The sequence below is a fragment of the Leptopilina heterotoma genome, unplaced genomic scaffold (genome assembly GCF_015476425.1).
Source record: "Leptopilina heterotoma isolate Lh14 unplaced genomic scaffold, ASM1547642v1 Lhet_18, whole genome shotgun sequence".
NCBI lineage: Eukaryota > Metazoa > Arthropoda > Insecta > Hymenoptera > Figitidae > Leptopilina > Leptopilina heterotoma.
In genome coordinates this window covers 1,097,200-1,114,197 of record NW_025110896.1, presented here as the reverse complement: position 1 = coordinate 1,114,197, position 16,998 = coordinate 1,097,200, and the positions used below count along the sequence as shown (strand labels likewise).

General features: G+C 24.8%; 2 protein-coding genes across 3 annotated transcripts in view; one reads left to right on the top strand and one right to left on the bottom strand.

Annotated features, from left to right (window-relative positions):
- LOC122499936 (Kv channel-interacting protein 1-like) overlaps positions 1-16,998 on the bottom strand; it is a 464,957-nt gene that overhangs the window by 342,016 nt on the left and 105,943 nt on the right. The window lies entirely within an intron of this gene.
- Positions 14,695-16,998, top strand: part of LOC122499933 — a 29,191-nt gene continuing 26,887 nt past the window's right edge. The window contains exon 1 of one of the 2 annotated variants that reach the window (XM_043608533.1): positions 14,695-15,362. In XM_043608533.1, the coding sequence (XP_043464468.1) occupies positions 14,804-15,362 (559 nt within the window). In that variant the 5' untranslated portion in view covers positions 14,695-14,803. The remainder of the gene's footprint in view (positions 15,363-16,998) is intronic. The other variant, XM_043608534.1, reaches the window with a different exon arrangement.

Genomic DNA, 16,998 nt, shown 5'->3' with positions numbered 1-16,998 from the left:
GTTTCCGAATTTCTTTAATTGCAAAATTACTCAAAAACATCGATAAATTATTTTTTAAATGAAATATTTAATTATTATTGTATTTCCATAGGAATTAAGATTTTCAAAAATTTCAAATTCAAACCTTTTTCAAAATTATTTTCACATTCAATTATTAGCTAAAGTTTTACATAAAATTCAATTATTAACTAAAGTTTTAAAAAATTTATTTTTAAATAAATTTTTCTTAGAAAATTCTTTGAGAATACAATTATTTAAATACCAATTCAAATTATATAAATGAATGTTTCTTAAAATTTAATTCTTATAAATAATTTCATTAATAATTTCATTATTAAATTATTAAAATAATTGAATTATTTTGACAAATTTTAAGAAAATTTTTGAAAATAGTTACATTTTTCAAGGAATTCGATAAAAATAGGGGAATGTAGTCAAGGTTGGCCTACTGTCTAGGTAGGCCACTCGCGTTTTTTTGTCAAGTTCACTAGCGCCACCTACGCGCATTTTTGTCGAAGCTTGTCTTAGTGAAACCTAACTTTTTGTTCAATTACATTTTCGGAAAATCGAAAATTGTGTTTTCTGTGACGTCGGTACAAAAAAAGCTCAAAAAAAGTTTTGTGCATAATGTGAAAAACCATTAATAAAAGATAAAAAACAAATTGAATCGTCAAGGCAAGTATGCAGAAAATTTGTGGGACTCATGGTTGAAAGGAAAACAAAGTAAAAAATCGAATCCCGAAACGTATTTCTTTTTGTTTACAACAATTCGGTAATGTTACTTACTGTCAAGGTCGGCCACTATGTGTTTAAAATGCGCAAAGTTGAGGACGAGCTACTTCATTTGCAAAAACTGCAATTCTGTATAACTCATAATATAATTGATCATCTTATTAATATTTTTATTTAATTTTATTAATATTTTAGTGCAAAACTTTTTTTTATTTATATTTATTTTTTTATATTGTTTATTGTTATTATTTTGTTATTTCATTAAGTTACAAACTGTAAACAATAAAGAATCAATTTTCCGTAACTCCAAACATGTTATTTTATTTTTTAAAGATTAATGCCCTTTAAATTTTAAACATGGCCGACCTTGACTGTAATGGCCAACCTGGACTACAAATTTTTTTTTTTTTAAATCTTTATAACTTTTTCATTTTTAAACCTGTCAATTTACTTTGTACAGAAAAAATGTTCCTATTAAACAGGACTTTCCAACCATATACTTCAATTGTCCAAATTCATTTTAAAAAAAAAGTTATAAACAAAAGTCAAAAAGGTGGCCGACCTAGACTATGTTCCCCTAGTAAAAAAAAATTGGAAATAATTAAATTCCTGTGAAGTTTTTATTATTTATCAAAATAATTAAATGTTTGCGTACAATTTTTAAAAAAATTTTTTTAATACCTAATTGATTTTTTTAATTTCTTATAAATTCTAAGAATTTAATTTTAGTAGCTTTTACTAATTTCAATTACTGGAAACTTTCGATATTTTAAATTAGCAGTAAATTTTTCTATTTTCAATTAGTAAAAATTTTTGCTAATGATAAGTACCAGTGTTTTAATAATTTTAATTAGCAGAAATTTATACTAATTTTAATTAGTAGCTGTTTTTACTAATTCTAATTAAGAGAGGTTTTTACTAATTTTACTTATCAGAAACTTTTTCTAATTTTGATTAGTGATATCCTTTGCAAAAGTAGAAACTTTTAGTAAATACCTACAGGAATAAAAAATAAAACAGTTATAATTTTTGAAATGGGAATTTAATTATTTATTTTTTTGAATAAATTAGTTTTTATTGTTTAATTAATGTATTTCATAAATTTATTTAATTAATTCATACATTCTTTTATTTAAATTAATATATTTCATTTTTTTTATCTAATTGAATAATTTGATAAATAAATATAGTAAATTTATTTATTAAAGTACTTTAAAAATTTATTTAGTTACTTCATTTTTCTTTAAATTTAAATTATTAAAAGGAACTAATTATCAGTTTTTAGTACTATTTTGTTTAGTAGTTACAATTTTTTTATTAAAGTTTTAGTCAAAAGGGACTAAAAGTTAGTAAAAGTGAAAATTAAAAATTAGTAGTTTAGTAAAAACTAAAAAATAGTAAAATTTTAACTAAAGTTTTAGTAAAAACTAAAAAGTGACTAAAAATTAGTAAAAGTGAAAATTAAAAATTAGTAGATTATTAAAAAATTTTAAATAAATATATAGTAAAAAGCAGGACCAGGTGACTAAAAATTAGTAAAAGTGAAATCTGAAAATTAGTAAATTAGTAAAAAAAATAGTCAAAGTTTTAGTAAAAAGTGAAAACTAAAAATTAGTAAATTAATAAAAAATAATAAAAATTACTTAGTTAAATAAAAAATATTACTCTTCCGACACGATTAAAAAACATAAACAAATTACAACAATGGAAGAAAATAAACGATTTTTCCTTTTAAATAAAAAAAACTTTTATTTAAATTAATTTCAATTTAATTAAATTAATATTTAGAAAACATATAAAATGAATGAAAATGAAATGGAAGCAAAAAAGTAGCAGGAATTTTTCTCCCAACGGTTAGTCACTTTTATAATTTAGATTAATCGGAAGTGTGCGCTGAATTTTATGGAAAATGGATATATTTTCGAAGAAAGAATAGAATGAATTCGTTGACTCATTAATTAGGCGTGAATATATAAATTATTTGGGATGATCCGAGGAGCAGTGATATTTTTTCTACGTAACACTAGTCATCACTTAACCCAGTTTATTACTAATCAGCTGCGAAACAAAACCTCATAATGCGTGGGAGTAATAAGTCTCATCGTTATTACTTATGTCACACATTATGATAATAGCGCTAATTACAATTGGGACAAATTACTTATTTAGTTATTTTTGGATACTACTTTCTAAAAATGTTTCCATATTATATATATAAATTCATTATCATTCATTATTCCATATAAATTCAAAATATATTTCTAAATTTGAAAAAATTGTGAAAAGTACTTTACTGATTTGTAATTAGTAAAAATTTGTACAAATTTTTAGTGGAATTTGTTACTAATTTTAATTTGAAAAAGAAATTAAATTTTGACTAGTTTTTACTAATTTTAATTCATAGAAATTGTTACTAATTTTAATATTTAATTTGGATCACTTTTTACTAATTTTAATTACTAGAAATTGTTACTAATTTTAATAAGTAGAGATTGTTATTAATTTTAATTAGTAGAAATAGTTATACTAATTTTAATTAGCAGAAATTTGGACTAATTTTTAGTAATAAAAGTTTGTACTAATTTCGATATTAGAAATTTTTATTAATTTCAATTGGCAACAATTTCTACTAATTTTATTGGTTAGAAATTTTTACTTATTTTAATTAGCAGCAACATTTACTAATTATATTCAGTAGAAACTTTTACTAAATTTAATTAGAGAAAAAAAGTTTTGGTCCACTTTGTACTAATTTTAAATAGTAAAAATTGTTTCTAATTTTATTTTTCTAAAAATAGATACTAATTTTAATTAGCAAAGTTTAAAACTAATTTTTATTAGTAAAAGTTTGTAATAATTTTGATTATTAGAAATTTTGACTAATTTTAATTAGCATCAACTTTTACTAATTACAATTTAGTAGAAATTGTTTCGAATTTTAATTAGAAAAAGAAATTAAATCTAGACAACAATTTTAATAAGTATCTACTTATTAAAATAAGAAAAATAAATTAAATTTAAAATAAATTAAATTCAGTCAAAATTTGACTAATTCAGATTAAAGTATATTTTAAATTACAATTGTTTACAATAATACAAAGTAACATTGTTTTCTTTAAATACTAAGAATAAAATCATTTACGTAAAGAGACGCAATCGCGATGCACGACTGTCAAAATGTTTACACACTTTGTACTAAATTTCCTAATAATTTTAAAAATGTTAATGTCCTGATATCTTTAAATTAACAAATTTTTTTTTTTGCTTTTGCGTCATTAATTCTATTATCACCAGTGATTATTTATTCTTATGTTATAACAACAAATTAATTCTTCTTAAATTGCGTCATTTCGACTGTTATAGAATATTTGAAAATTTACATAATATTTTTATTAATATTTCACATTATACTCTGTCTAATAAATTTATTACCAAAATTAAATTTTGTTTAAAAAATAATTTATTTAAAAAAACATATTTACATATTTTTATTAATATTTCACTTTTCACTCCGTTTAATATATTTATTGTCGACAATTTTTTGTTTAAAAACAATTTGTTTGAAAATAATTTATTTAAAAACAATTTGTTTAAAAAAACATTTTGTTTAACAAAATAGTTAAAGAAAAAAGTATTTTTAGAAAAAAATATGAGTTGACAAAAAAATTACTACCCGAAAAAATGATTAGTTATGACCTAATTTTCTCCTTATATCTCAAAAGTTAATTGTTCATCATTAAATTTTCATTTATGTTGTTATGTATCTTTAATTTCAATTAGAGCAGAGATTATTAAATTAATTAGTTACAAATTTTTCCTCATTTGTAAAATCTTCTCGGAAAAAATGTATTAATAACTATTTTTTTTCTTTGTGGTTCGAATAATAAAGATAAATAGCTGAAAATGACTTATCAAATGTAGAACTATCTCGTATTCAATATTTGCTTATCTTTTCAATAAATTAAAAATAATAAAAATAATTACAAATTGTTTAAACTGCGGTTAAGTTTAAATTAAAATTTTTAAATAATAAATTATTATTAATCTGATTATAAACTTGTTTATAAAATCAAAATCAAAACTATATAAGAAAAAAGACAAATTCTAATAAAAACGTGCTTTTTTCAATAAAATAATTATTAAGTGTTTTGAGTTACAAAATTTTAAACTATAATAGCATTTGATTTTTAAAGTTAATAATGACACGTAGACAATATATTTAATTTTAAATTACTTTGTTCTTTTTCGTAATTAGATGCTTTTAGTCGCATTCTCCTTTTATATCTTAAAACGCATTAGATTTTTTAATTTAGTAAATTATTGTTCTTTATTTTTTTCCAAGATAACCAATTGATATTTGTGACATTTTCGTTTTTTTATCTAAATAAACAAGAAAATGAAATATTAGATCATCTGACATTAAAAATTACAATTTTAGATATCGTCCATAATTGATTTTTTGTAATAATTTTATTTTTTATGTAACAAAATTCTTATCAATTTTTAAAAGCTACTTTTCAAGCATTAAAAACTTCAAATAGTTATTCGGAATTAAAATTTCGACTATTTTAATATTTTTTAAGGGCATATGAACTATTATGCCAAAAAATTAATTTTAATTAATTTAATTTGTTACAAAAATTAATTTTAATTAATTTATTTTATTAAAAAATTAATTTCTATTAATTTACCTTATTAAAAAAATAATTTTAATTAATTTACTTTATTCAAAAATTAATTTTAATTCATTTACTTTATTAAAAAGTAAAAACTTAGGTAATTTAAATTAATTTAATTTATTAAAAAAAAATTATTTGCAAATAATTAATTTTAAACAAAATTGATTTCAATTAAATAGTTTTATAAAAAAATTAATTTTAATTATTTAGTCTAAAGTTATCGTAGACGCCAAGCGTCTTTTTATAAATTAACGAATTTAAATTGTTTTTTGATAAATATATTAATTGAAATTAATAGTTTTATATTGTTAATGAAATGAAATCAATTTCAATTAATTAATTTAGTCAAAAAAATTAATTTTAATTTATTAACTTATAAAAAAATAATTCATTTCACTGAATTAATTTAGTAAAAAAATTAATTTTAATTTATTAACTTATAAAAAAATAATTAATTTAACTGAATTAATTTAATTAATAAAAAAAATTATGCTAATTAATCAATATTTAGTTTATTAAAAAATTCATTTCCCGCTTTTCGCGAGTCATCGACTTTGATAATAATAAAATATTAATATCACGATGACGCGTTCGGGGGGAGAAATAATTTTTCTTTTCGACTTCTCATTCCTTCCATTGACCACTTCCGGAATCCTGATTTATATACACAAAATATATCGGGAAGCTATGATCGATTGTCGAGTCACGAATTTCCTATAAGATCGATATTTGAGATAATAGTTTAAAAACGGAAGTGTTAACCAGTTACGATTTTACTACCATCCTTAAAACGAGTGAATGAATGACGCTCCTGAAATGATGACACGGGAATTTTATGTATACAGTATAACCGTAAAGTTCATTAATATTACTCTTAATTAAATTAATAATCAGATTTATTAATTTCGAAAGATTGATCTGTTTCGATAGCTGCGCGAGATATAATTAGCTGCATTTAGTAACTTCCGGTCCCAATTGGATACTAGTCATTGATTAGTCATTGAGAGTTCCGATTTTTTCATTTTGAGTTTCAAAATTATTTCAATACTATACATAATATTGAATTTGAATCGTATTTGAATAGTATTTATATAATATATTAATAACATATTTCAGTAAATTATAATTTAATGAGAAAAACAATTTTTGTCATAAATTTGTTTTTTAAAATCAATTTAAAAATAATAACAACTTTGTGTTACAATTTAGGCCAAAATTTAAATCCAAACAAAAATTTTGGATTTTGACATAAAACGTAACACAATAATATAAATTGAATCAAAAAAACTAAACTTTTATAAAGTAATAACTAATAATAATAATTTTTATAATAAGTTATTTGTAATAAATAAGTTTTTAAATGATGTTTAAAATAATAGGTATAAATAAATATCGACAAAATATTTCTTTCATTTGAACGTTCAAAATTTATGGACCATTAATAATTCTGTCATAATTAATTAATAATAATTAATGAATTCGTTGACAGAATTAATAATTCTACCATAATTAATAATAATTAAATTATTCGTTGACAGAATTATTAATTGTCCACAAATTTATTGTTTAATTAATTAATTAGGTACTTGTTCTTATAATTTATTTTTGAATGTAACAATTTTATTTTAAAAATTATCAAAAAAGATACAAAAACTCATGAAATTAATGAGAAAAAATTTTAAATTAATGGAAAAACTTATGAAATTTATGACAAAAATTTTTAAATTGATATAAAAAATATAAAATTTAGGACAAAAATGATCGAATTCAAAACGAAAAGTACAATAAGTTTCTTATATATATATATAATAGTGAAGAAGTTCTTTTTCTAAGAAGCAAAAAAAAATATTATTTTTAGAAATCAATGAAAAACAGTGATTTAATCAATGATTTTTCTTCTTCTTTTTCTTTTTTATTTGTAAATCGTGCGAGATTCGCGTATAAAAATATAACCAGGAAGTGTATATACGCACTCTCAAGAATGAAAACGTGATATATAGTTAGAGTGCTCTTAGTCATCTTGGAAAATCCCTGAAAGGTGCAATTTTCCAGTGCATGGACCGAATTTCCCTCACGATACCATATTTTTCGATTATTAATGGAAATTTTAACAACAAAAACAATAATAATAATAATAATAATAAAACTAATTTAATAATATTATTATTATTATTATTATTATTATTATTTAATTATTTAATTATTTAATTATTTTTATTTTTTATTATAATTAATTACTATTATTACTTCTGTTATTATTTTTATTATTATTATTATTTATTTTATTTTTGTACGTCTTCAATAAAAAAATAAAATAATAATTGTGACGAAGAAAATTTATTTGAAAAAAGGTACCTAATAAGCAAATAATTTTAAGGTTATGTTTGTCCTCGTTTTGATCTCAATTAAAAGTTTCTGTATTCAATTTAAAACTAAAATAATTTTTTACTAATTATTTTAGATGTAATGAAGACTTAAACATCAATTTTTTATATTGAGAGTTGATCTCTTTTGTGTATTTTCATTAAAAAGATTACAAACATAACCTAACATTTTTTTGCATCTTAGGTACCGTTCTTCAGAGAGCGCGTCACAATTTTAGTAAATTGTTATAGTACCTTTAAGTATCATAATTAAATTATCAAGTATTATAACTTTATTTGGTTATCAAAGAAAATATTGTTTGGCGTAAATAAAAATTTTATTTGTGTCGAATAAAGTTTTAATTCCTTCAAAAAAAAAGATGTTCTTTATTTATATACTGAATGTCAAAATGCACAAGGAAGTATGTACAGCACCCACTTGCAGTTTCTTTATTAAGAAAAAAGAAGCTAGATATCATTTCCCAGAATGGACAATATGCTTTTGTCAATCGTCAGTCGTCATGAATTATTTGCCACCTAATGAAATTTTGAGCTGAATCTTTCTTCCATTCACTAATCACCTCTCTTGTGTAATTGTGAAATATCTTTATTCGCCACTGTAGAGATTCAGATCATAAATGATCAGCTAATAATAATTATATTAGTTTGCTACGTTCGAAGTTAATTTTCAGTAATTTTTACACAATTTTGCACAAATTTTTACAAATACTTTGAACGAAGCATAATATTTACTTCAAAAGTACAGAAAAAGTTTCAAAACAGAATTTTCCTATTAAGCAATTAGTAGTTCTCTACTAATTTGTCAAAACAGCTACTAATTCAAATAGTAACGAATCCACACTATTTTATTAGTAAAAATATTACTATTTCAGCTGAAATAGTAATATTTTTACTAATAAAATTAGAGACTGCATTTTTGAGAGGAAGAAATGCCAGAGAGATAGAAAAAAACGAGCTGCACATATAATAATTTTTTGATTTGAAACCACAATATTGGAGCTCTTGTAAAATTATATTATTCGCTCTCCCTCAATATATATATATATACGTATATATAGATTAAATATAAATGTGGAATGTTATTCGAGGAGGTAACGCTTGCGATTAGTATTTACGTCGACCTATGAGATCAGTCTTGTAGATTAGAAGAATGAGCCGCGGTACCAATAATAAAAAGAATCCGCAAAAGCACAGCTGCGGGGGCAGGTTTAGAGTTTAGACCTGCGTTACATCTATACAGTTCCTTTCAAGCGTGCCAAGCAGATGCGTTGGAGTTTTTCGTCAATGGACCTCGTATATATATATACACATATAGGCACGAGTTCAAATTCGATGATTGAAAATAAAATAGATCCATTTCTGTATTGATCCTTGATTCTATGATCCTTGAAGAGGAAAAAAAATTTCAGAGAGAGAGAGAGAGAAAAATAACGCACACGAGCCGGGTTAAAACTTGCACTGAATCTGTAAATATCAATAGGCACTACGCAGACAATATTTCCTTCCGGAAAAATAAGAATTATTCGATTCAAATTAATTTTTCCTACTTCGAATTAATTTAAATTTAAATAGACTTTAGTTGAAATAAATTTTTGATAGAATAAATTTTAATTCGACTCAATTCTAATTCGAATAAACATTAATTCGACTCAATTCCAATTCGAATAAACATTAATTCGACTCAATTCCAATTCGAATAAATTTTAATACGACTATATATTAATTCGACTTCTTTCAATTTCTACTAAATTCTAATTCGAATGAATTCAAATAAATTTTGACTCAACTTGATTTTAATTCAAAAAAGTTTTATTTGATTCAAATCAATTTGAAGTCAAATAAATTCTAATTCGAATATATTTTAATTTGAATAAATTCTAATTCGAATAAATTTCATTTCGAATAAATTCTAATTCGAATGAATTCAAATAAATTTAGACTCGAATAGATTTTAATTCAATAAAGTTTTATTTAATTCAAATCAATTTGAAGTCAAATAAATTCTAATTCGAATATATTTTAATTTGAATAAATTCTAATTCGAATACATTTTATTTCGAATAAATTCTAATTCGAATGAATTCAAATAAATTTAGACTCGAATAGATTTTAATTCAATAAAGTTTTATTTAATTCAAATCAATTTGAAGTTAAATAAATTCTAAATCGAATATATTTTAATTTGAATAAATTCTAATTCGAATACATTTCATTTCGAATAAATTCTAATTCGAATGAATTCAAATAAATTTAGACTCGAATAGATTTTAATTCAATAAAGTTTTATTTAATTCAAATCAATTTGAAGTTAAATAAATTCTAAATCGAATATATTTTAATTTGAATAAATTCTAATTCGACTAAATTCTAATTTAAATACATTTTAATTTGAATAAATTCTAATTCAAAAAATTTTTATTTAATTCAAATCAATTTGAAGTCAAATAAATTTTATTTTGAATAAATTCTAATTCGAATACATTCTAATTCGAATACATTCTAATTCGAATACATTTTAATTTGAATAAATTCTAATTCGAATACATTCTAATTCAAATACATTTTAATTTGAATAAATTCTAATTCAAATACATTCTAATTCGCATATATTTTATTTCGAGTAAATTCTAATTCGAATGAATTCAAATAAATTTTGACTCAAATAGATATTAATTCAAAAAAGTTTTATTTAATTCAACTCAATTTGAAGTTAAATAAATTCTAATTCGAATGAATTCAAATAAATTTTGACTCAAATAGATATTAATTCAAAAAAGTTTTATTTAATTCAACTCAATTTGAAGTTAAATAAATTCTAATTCGAATATATTTGAAGTCAAATAAATTCTAATTTGAATATATTTTAATTTGAATAAATTCTAATTCGAATACATTTCATTTCGAGTATAAATTCTAATTCGAATGAATTCAAATAAATTTGGACTCGAATAGATTTTAATTCAAAAAAGTTTTACTAAATTCTAATTTAGATACATTTTAATTTAAATAAATTCTAATTCAAAAAATTTTTATTTAATTCAAATCAATTTCAAGTCAAATAAATTTTATTTTGAATAAATTCTAATTCGAATACATTTTAATTTGAATAAATTCTAATTCGAATACATTCAAATTCGAATACATTTTAATTCAAATAAACTTTACTTCAAATATAGTTTTCAATTCAGATAAATTCTAATTCAAATGGATTTTAATTCTAGTAAATTTTAATGCAAATAAATTTTAATTAAAACAAAATTTTAATTCAAATAATTTTCTTTTCATCCAACCAAGTTTTACAATTTTACTTGATTAGAATCAATTTTATAAAATTCAAATAAATTTTATTCAAATAAAAAAAATTATTTCTCTGAATCTAGCAAATAAATTTGGTTGATTTAATAAAAATTTGATTGTTTAAAAAAAAATCTAGTTGATTCATCCAAATTTGCCTGTTTTAAAAGAAATCCCGGTTTTTTTAAATAAAATTTGTCTCTACCGCGAATTGGAGAGTGTTTTCGCGAAAGTTTAATCAACACTTAGAAACTTCTCTTGTAAACAAGATTCGGATAAATCTCCCAAACCATTCATGAAAGAAACCCCCTTAGGATACTAATCCTTTTAAATTGATCATAATCCTTTAAGAGCAGACATGCACCCTTTAAAGTAAATCTACAGTGAAGTGTAAAAAATTAAAGTCCCCTTATTAGAAATCAAAACTAAATTTAGCAAAAAAAAAATTAATTAACCTATTTAGTAAATTTTTCAGCTTAATTAATTTAGCAAACTGAATTAACAAACCTATTTTGAATTTTTTAGCTTCATTTAGTAAATCATAATTTTAATAATTAAAAAATTTTCTAAAAATCTTTATCCTGGGGGTGGAAAGCTAGCGAGCGAGTGAGCGAGAGAGAAAGAGAGAGAGACACTATCAGAATTCACCTGCAAGATGATCAGCGATCTCATACAGAATGAAGGTTCGAATGAGTCAGTGGTCGTGTTTGCGGATTCATGGACTCGTGTGGGAGGGTAGTAGTAGGGATTGAAAGGCGCATATATATGTATATATAAAGTGATTCTGGTGGGGCTCTTGTGTGTTGGCTCATGCGGGGAGTTATGAATGAGTCTCCGTCGTTCTCTTCGCAGTAGGTGGGAGTCGTCACAAGTGAGGAGTTAGAGTGGGGGCACAAATAGGGAAGAGGTGAGAGAGCAACCAAGCATCAGAGGGCGGACAATGGTGGGGGGAATCTACCCCCTCCCCTTCTTCTCACCGACAGATTGAGAGGATATCCAAGAAGAAAAGCGGAGTGAGGGCCACGTGCTTCTCCATGCCTTTTACAATTCCAACACAGACACCGCGCTTTACAACAGAGCTAGTATCATACTTACAGTTGTTCATTCCGGCTGCATCATGCAACCACAGGCGAACGGGACGGTTGGACTTTTGCGCACACTTGCCCCGCTCGATTTCAACCCCTAAAAAAAGTTTGTTGGATTCGTTTTTTTTAAAGTTTGTTCGCTTATTCTTTTTTTTGATCAAAGTTCCTAAGGGTTTGTTTCAGACATGAAGTTGTTTTTCTAAATTTTACCCCTAGGCTACCGTTTACCTCAGAAATTAGTATTATACTTCATTTTGGCCCAAAACTGTTTTCTATGTTCCATTTTACCCCAGAATTTTTTTTATTGGTACTAAAATATTGCGAGAAAGGTTCGACCCAGCAATAGGTTTGCTATCTTCCTTCTATGCTGCATTTTACCCCAAATAAGTTTGCTGGCGAGTTGTAAAAATTGCTGCAAGCGAACAAGAGATTTGCAATCCTGCTGTTTGAGGATAATTTAAAGACGGTTTTGAAGATCTTTCGAGACTTTTGAAGAGCATAAAACGGAAGAAGAAGAAACAAATCAAGCATCATCAAAAGAACCAAAGTTGGCGAAAAAAACAGCAAACTTTTTGAAAAACTTTCGAGAACTTTTTGGGGACTGTTTAAAGACATTTTTGAAGAGCTTTCAAAGACTCTTTAGAAACTTTTCAAAGATCATTAAGAAAACGAAGAAGCAGAGTTAAAAATAATCAAAAGGAGCAAAGTTAGTCAAAGAAGGACAAGATCTTTTAAGACTTTTTCGAAAAGCATCAGAAAGAAGAAGAAGAAGCAAATCAAAAATCATCAAAAGAATCAAAGTTGGACAAAAAATTAGAAGAGTTTTTGAGAACTATTCGAAGACTCTTGGAACATATCATTAAAACCTTTTTCGAAGACTATAAAACGGAAGAAGAAGAAGAAGAAGCAAATCAAAAATTAACAAAAGAACCAAAGTTATCCAAAATAAGATCCAAAATTAGAAGACTTTTTGAGGATTAGTTGAAAACTTTTCGAACATCATTAAGAAACAGAAGAAGCAAAGCAAAAATCATCAAAAACAGCAAAGTTAGTCAAAAAACAAAAAGATCTTTGAAGAAGTTTCAAAGACCATCAAAAAGAAGAAGAAGAAACTAATCAAAAATCATCAAAGGAACCAAAGTTGGCAAAAAAATTAAAAGACGTTTTGAAGAACTTTCGAAGATTTTTTGAGGACTGATTGAAAACTTTTGGAACACATCTTTCAAAACTTTTTCGGATACCATAAAGCGGAAGAGTAAACAAGTAATAAATCATCAAAAGAACCAAACTTTGCCAAAAAATTAAAAGACTTTTGGAGGACTATTTGAAGAGTTTTAGAACATCATTAAGAAACAGAAGAAGCAAAGCAGAAATCATCAAAAGAACCAAACTTGGCCAAAAAATTAAAAGACTTTTGGAGGACTATTTGAAGACTTTTCGAACATCATTAAGAAACAGAAGAAGCAAAGCAAAAATCATCAAAGGAACCAAAGTTGACAAAAAAATTAGAAGACGTTTTGTGGACTATTTGAAGACTTTTCGCACATCATGAAGAAACAGAAGAAACAAATCAAAAATCATCAATAGATCCAAAGTTGGCCAAAAAATTAAAAGACGTTTTGAAGAACTTTCGAAGCTTTTTTGAGGACTGTTTGCAGACTTTTGGAACATCATTAAGAGACAGAAGAAGCAAAGCAAAAACCACCGAAAGAAGCAAAGTTGGTCAAAGAAGGAAAAGACTTTTTGAAGATCCTTCGAAAACTGTTTGAAGACTATTTGCAGACTTTCTTGAACAGCATCAAGAAGCAAAAAGGAAAAAATCATCAAAACCATCAGATTTGACGAAAAAAAGCATACACACCCCAAAAAGAAGGGTGAAGGAAGAAAAGGAGCCTAATGAAGGATGCCACTTAGGGACAGAGGGCACCTCTTCTCAAATAATGTAAGAGATGAAAGGAGTAAGGGAGAGAGTGACCGAGGCATATCGACATTGGTATAGTCCATCTTCCACCTCCACCGATACCTTTCGCAGGTTCACTCCTACTAACGAACGAACGAACAGTCTGAATGCCTTGTTCACCTGACTGGCTTCCTCCTGACCATAGTGCATATACCTACCTACCCATCTATCGTATATACGTTCTGTCTACAACTCGAACACACGTATACTCTCGCACAAAAGAGAGAGAGAGAGAGAGAAGAAGCGAGGTGATACTTACCACTTGGATCTCCACAAGACACGAGACTCAGTCACCTCTTGACACTCGGCCCGACACGTTCTGCCTCTCTCTCTGTGTGTCTTTCAATCATTTTTCCGATTCGCACAACATCCACAACCCCCAATTACCACCAAACCCTAATTACCCCCTTATTAGAATTTTTAATCCCTTTTGCACTCTCGTTTCCTCCACTTTTTCGTCACCTTCCCCCTTGTGTGACAACCCTCTTTTCCCTCACACCCCCCCTCTCCCTCTTGCCCCACCCCCCCTCGTATAAGAATCAGTGCATCGCGTGTGCCGGGACCAGTGCCAAACGGATAGTGATTCTGTTAACAAGTTTTTAATCTCCTATTTTTTAATGTCGATCAGAAGATGAAAAATTTCACTTTACACAACAACAACAGTAGTAGATGGTAAAATTTTTTTTTGAAATGGCACGATCGTGTATTGTGCGGGATCATCATCGATGTGTCGAGGCGCGAAAGGATAACAATAATTCATCAATGAATGTACTTGAGAATAGAGAGCCAACAGTGATAAAGTGTGATGATGCGATTATTATTGAGAGACTCGTTTGTAATTATGAAACGATGATGACAACAACGACGACAACAACAATGGAGGATATAATGAATCGTGATCAAAGGACTACTATGCACAGGGTCTATGATCGTTGTCCTACAACTGTTGATACAGATAAAGTGTTAGAATTAACGGTTGGAGTGCAGGGTGGTAAAACAACGACAATGGCAACAAGATGCAGGCCCGATATTACTAGAGTCAATTTTCATCAAGTGCCAAATAATAAAAATTTTCATAATAATCATAATACAAGAACTTGGAATAATGACTTGAGAAGGTATTCGAAAATTTCAAATAGTTGTGATGATTCGTTTCTCGTGACACGTTCTAGATACAATCGTAGGATAACATCGACAAGATTCAATAGCACTGTTTTTCCATTGCTGAGTAAGTTGCATAAAGACAAAATTTCTCTTTTTTTTTGGTTTGATAGACAATTTTTTGTGGAATATTCTGTGGAATATATTCTTCACTCTGTATTTATTAATTCAGTCAATTATTTTTATCAATTTTTTAATTTATCGTTCAGTACTTGTTGCTATGAACTGTTCTCTAAATCTGAACTATAGTGAAAATTAGAAAAAAAATTTAAATTAGTACCAATTTAATAAGTATTACTGATTATAAAATATTAAATTTAAAATATTGCTAATTTTTTTTTAGCAAAATTGTACGTTTTCTAAGTGGTAAACATCTTTGCCTCAAATTAGTACCAATTTCTACTAATTTTAGGCAAAATTATTACTATTTGTCATTTGAATCAGTGAAAATTAGTAGAGACTTTAAATTAGTCCCAAGGTTTGCTAATTTTTTAGCAGAAATTTTTAGTTTATGTTCTCTGAGTACTAAATATTTTTGATTAAAATTAGAACAAATTTCTACTAATTCTTTGGCAAATTTTTTACTATTTCTCATTGAAATCAGTGAAAATTAATATACAAAATTTAAATTAGTACCAAGGTTTGCTAATTTTTAGAAAAAATCTTACTTTTTCTAAACAGTAAATTTTTCGGTTCTTATTATTTGTAAATATTAATTACTTCTGAATCAAATCTGTACCAATGTTTATACTAATTTTTAGAAAAATTTATCTGTTTCTAAATAGTAAATATTTTTTATCTCAAATTAATATTTAAATTTCTACTAATTCTCAGTAAAATTTTGACTATGTTTCATATGAATCGGTAAAAATTAGTAATTTTGATTAATTCTAATAATTTCTACAAATTTTTAGCAAAATTTTACTATATCTCAAAATAAAATTAATTTCTTTAGTTTAGTTCTTTGTAAATAGTAAATATTTCTAATTCAGATCTAATTCTTCACTAATTCGTAACAAAATTAAAATTTATTAGAAATTTTACTATTTCCGTATGGTAAATATTATTGGTTCCAATTAGTACCACGTTTTTTTACTAATTTTTAGCAAAATTTTACTATTTCCATACAGCAAATTTAGTAATTCTTTAACAAAATTTTACATCTTCTAAATAAAAAATATTTTTAATTGAAAATAGTACCAATTTTTTAATTTATTCTTAAGCAAAATTTTACTATTTCTAAACAGTAAATTTCCTATTTCTTCAGAAAAAAATTTTCTCTTTCTAAATAGTAAATATTTTTGACTGAAAATAGTACTAATTTTATAATTTATTCTTTAGCAAAATTTTACTATTTCTAAACAGTAAATTTACTATTTCTGTAGAAAAAAATTTACTTTTTCTAAATAGTAAATATTTTTGACTGAAAATAGTACTAATTTTATAATTTATTCTTTAGCAAAATTTTACTATTTCTAAACAGTAAATTTCCTCTTTCTTCAGAAAAAAATTTACTTTTTTGAATAGTAAATATTTTTGACTGAAAATAGTACCAATTTTATTACTAATTAGCAAAATTTTACAGTTTCTAAACAATAAATTTTTAGTAATTTTTCAATAAAATTGGAGTTAAAAAAATTTTTAATTGTAAAATAAAAAAGTAAAATTCTACTGAAAATTGGTGAGAATATTTTTTTAGAATT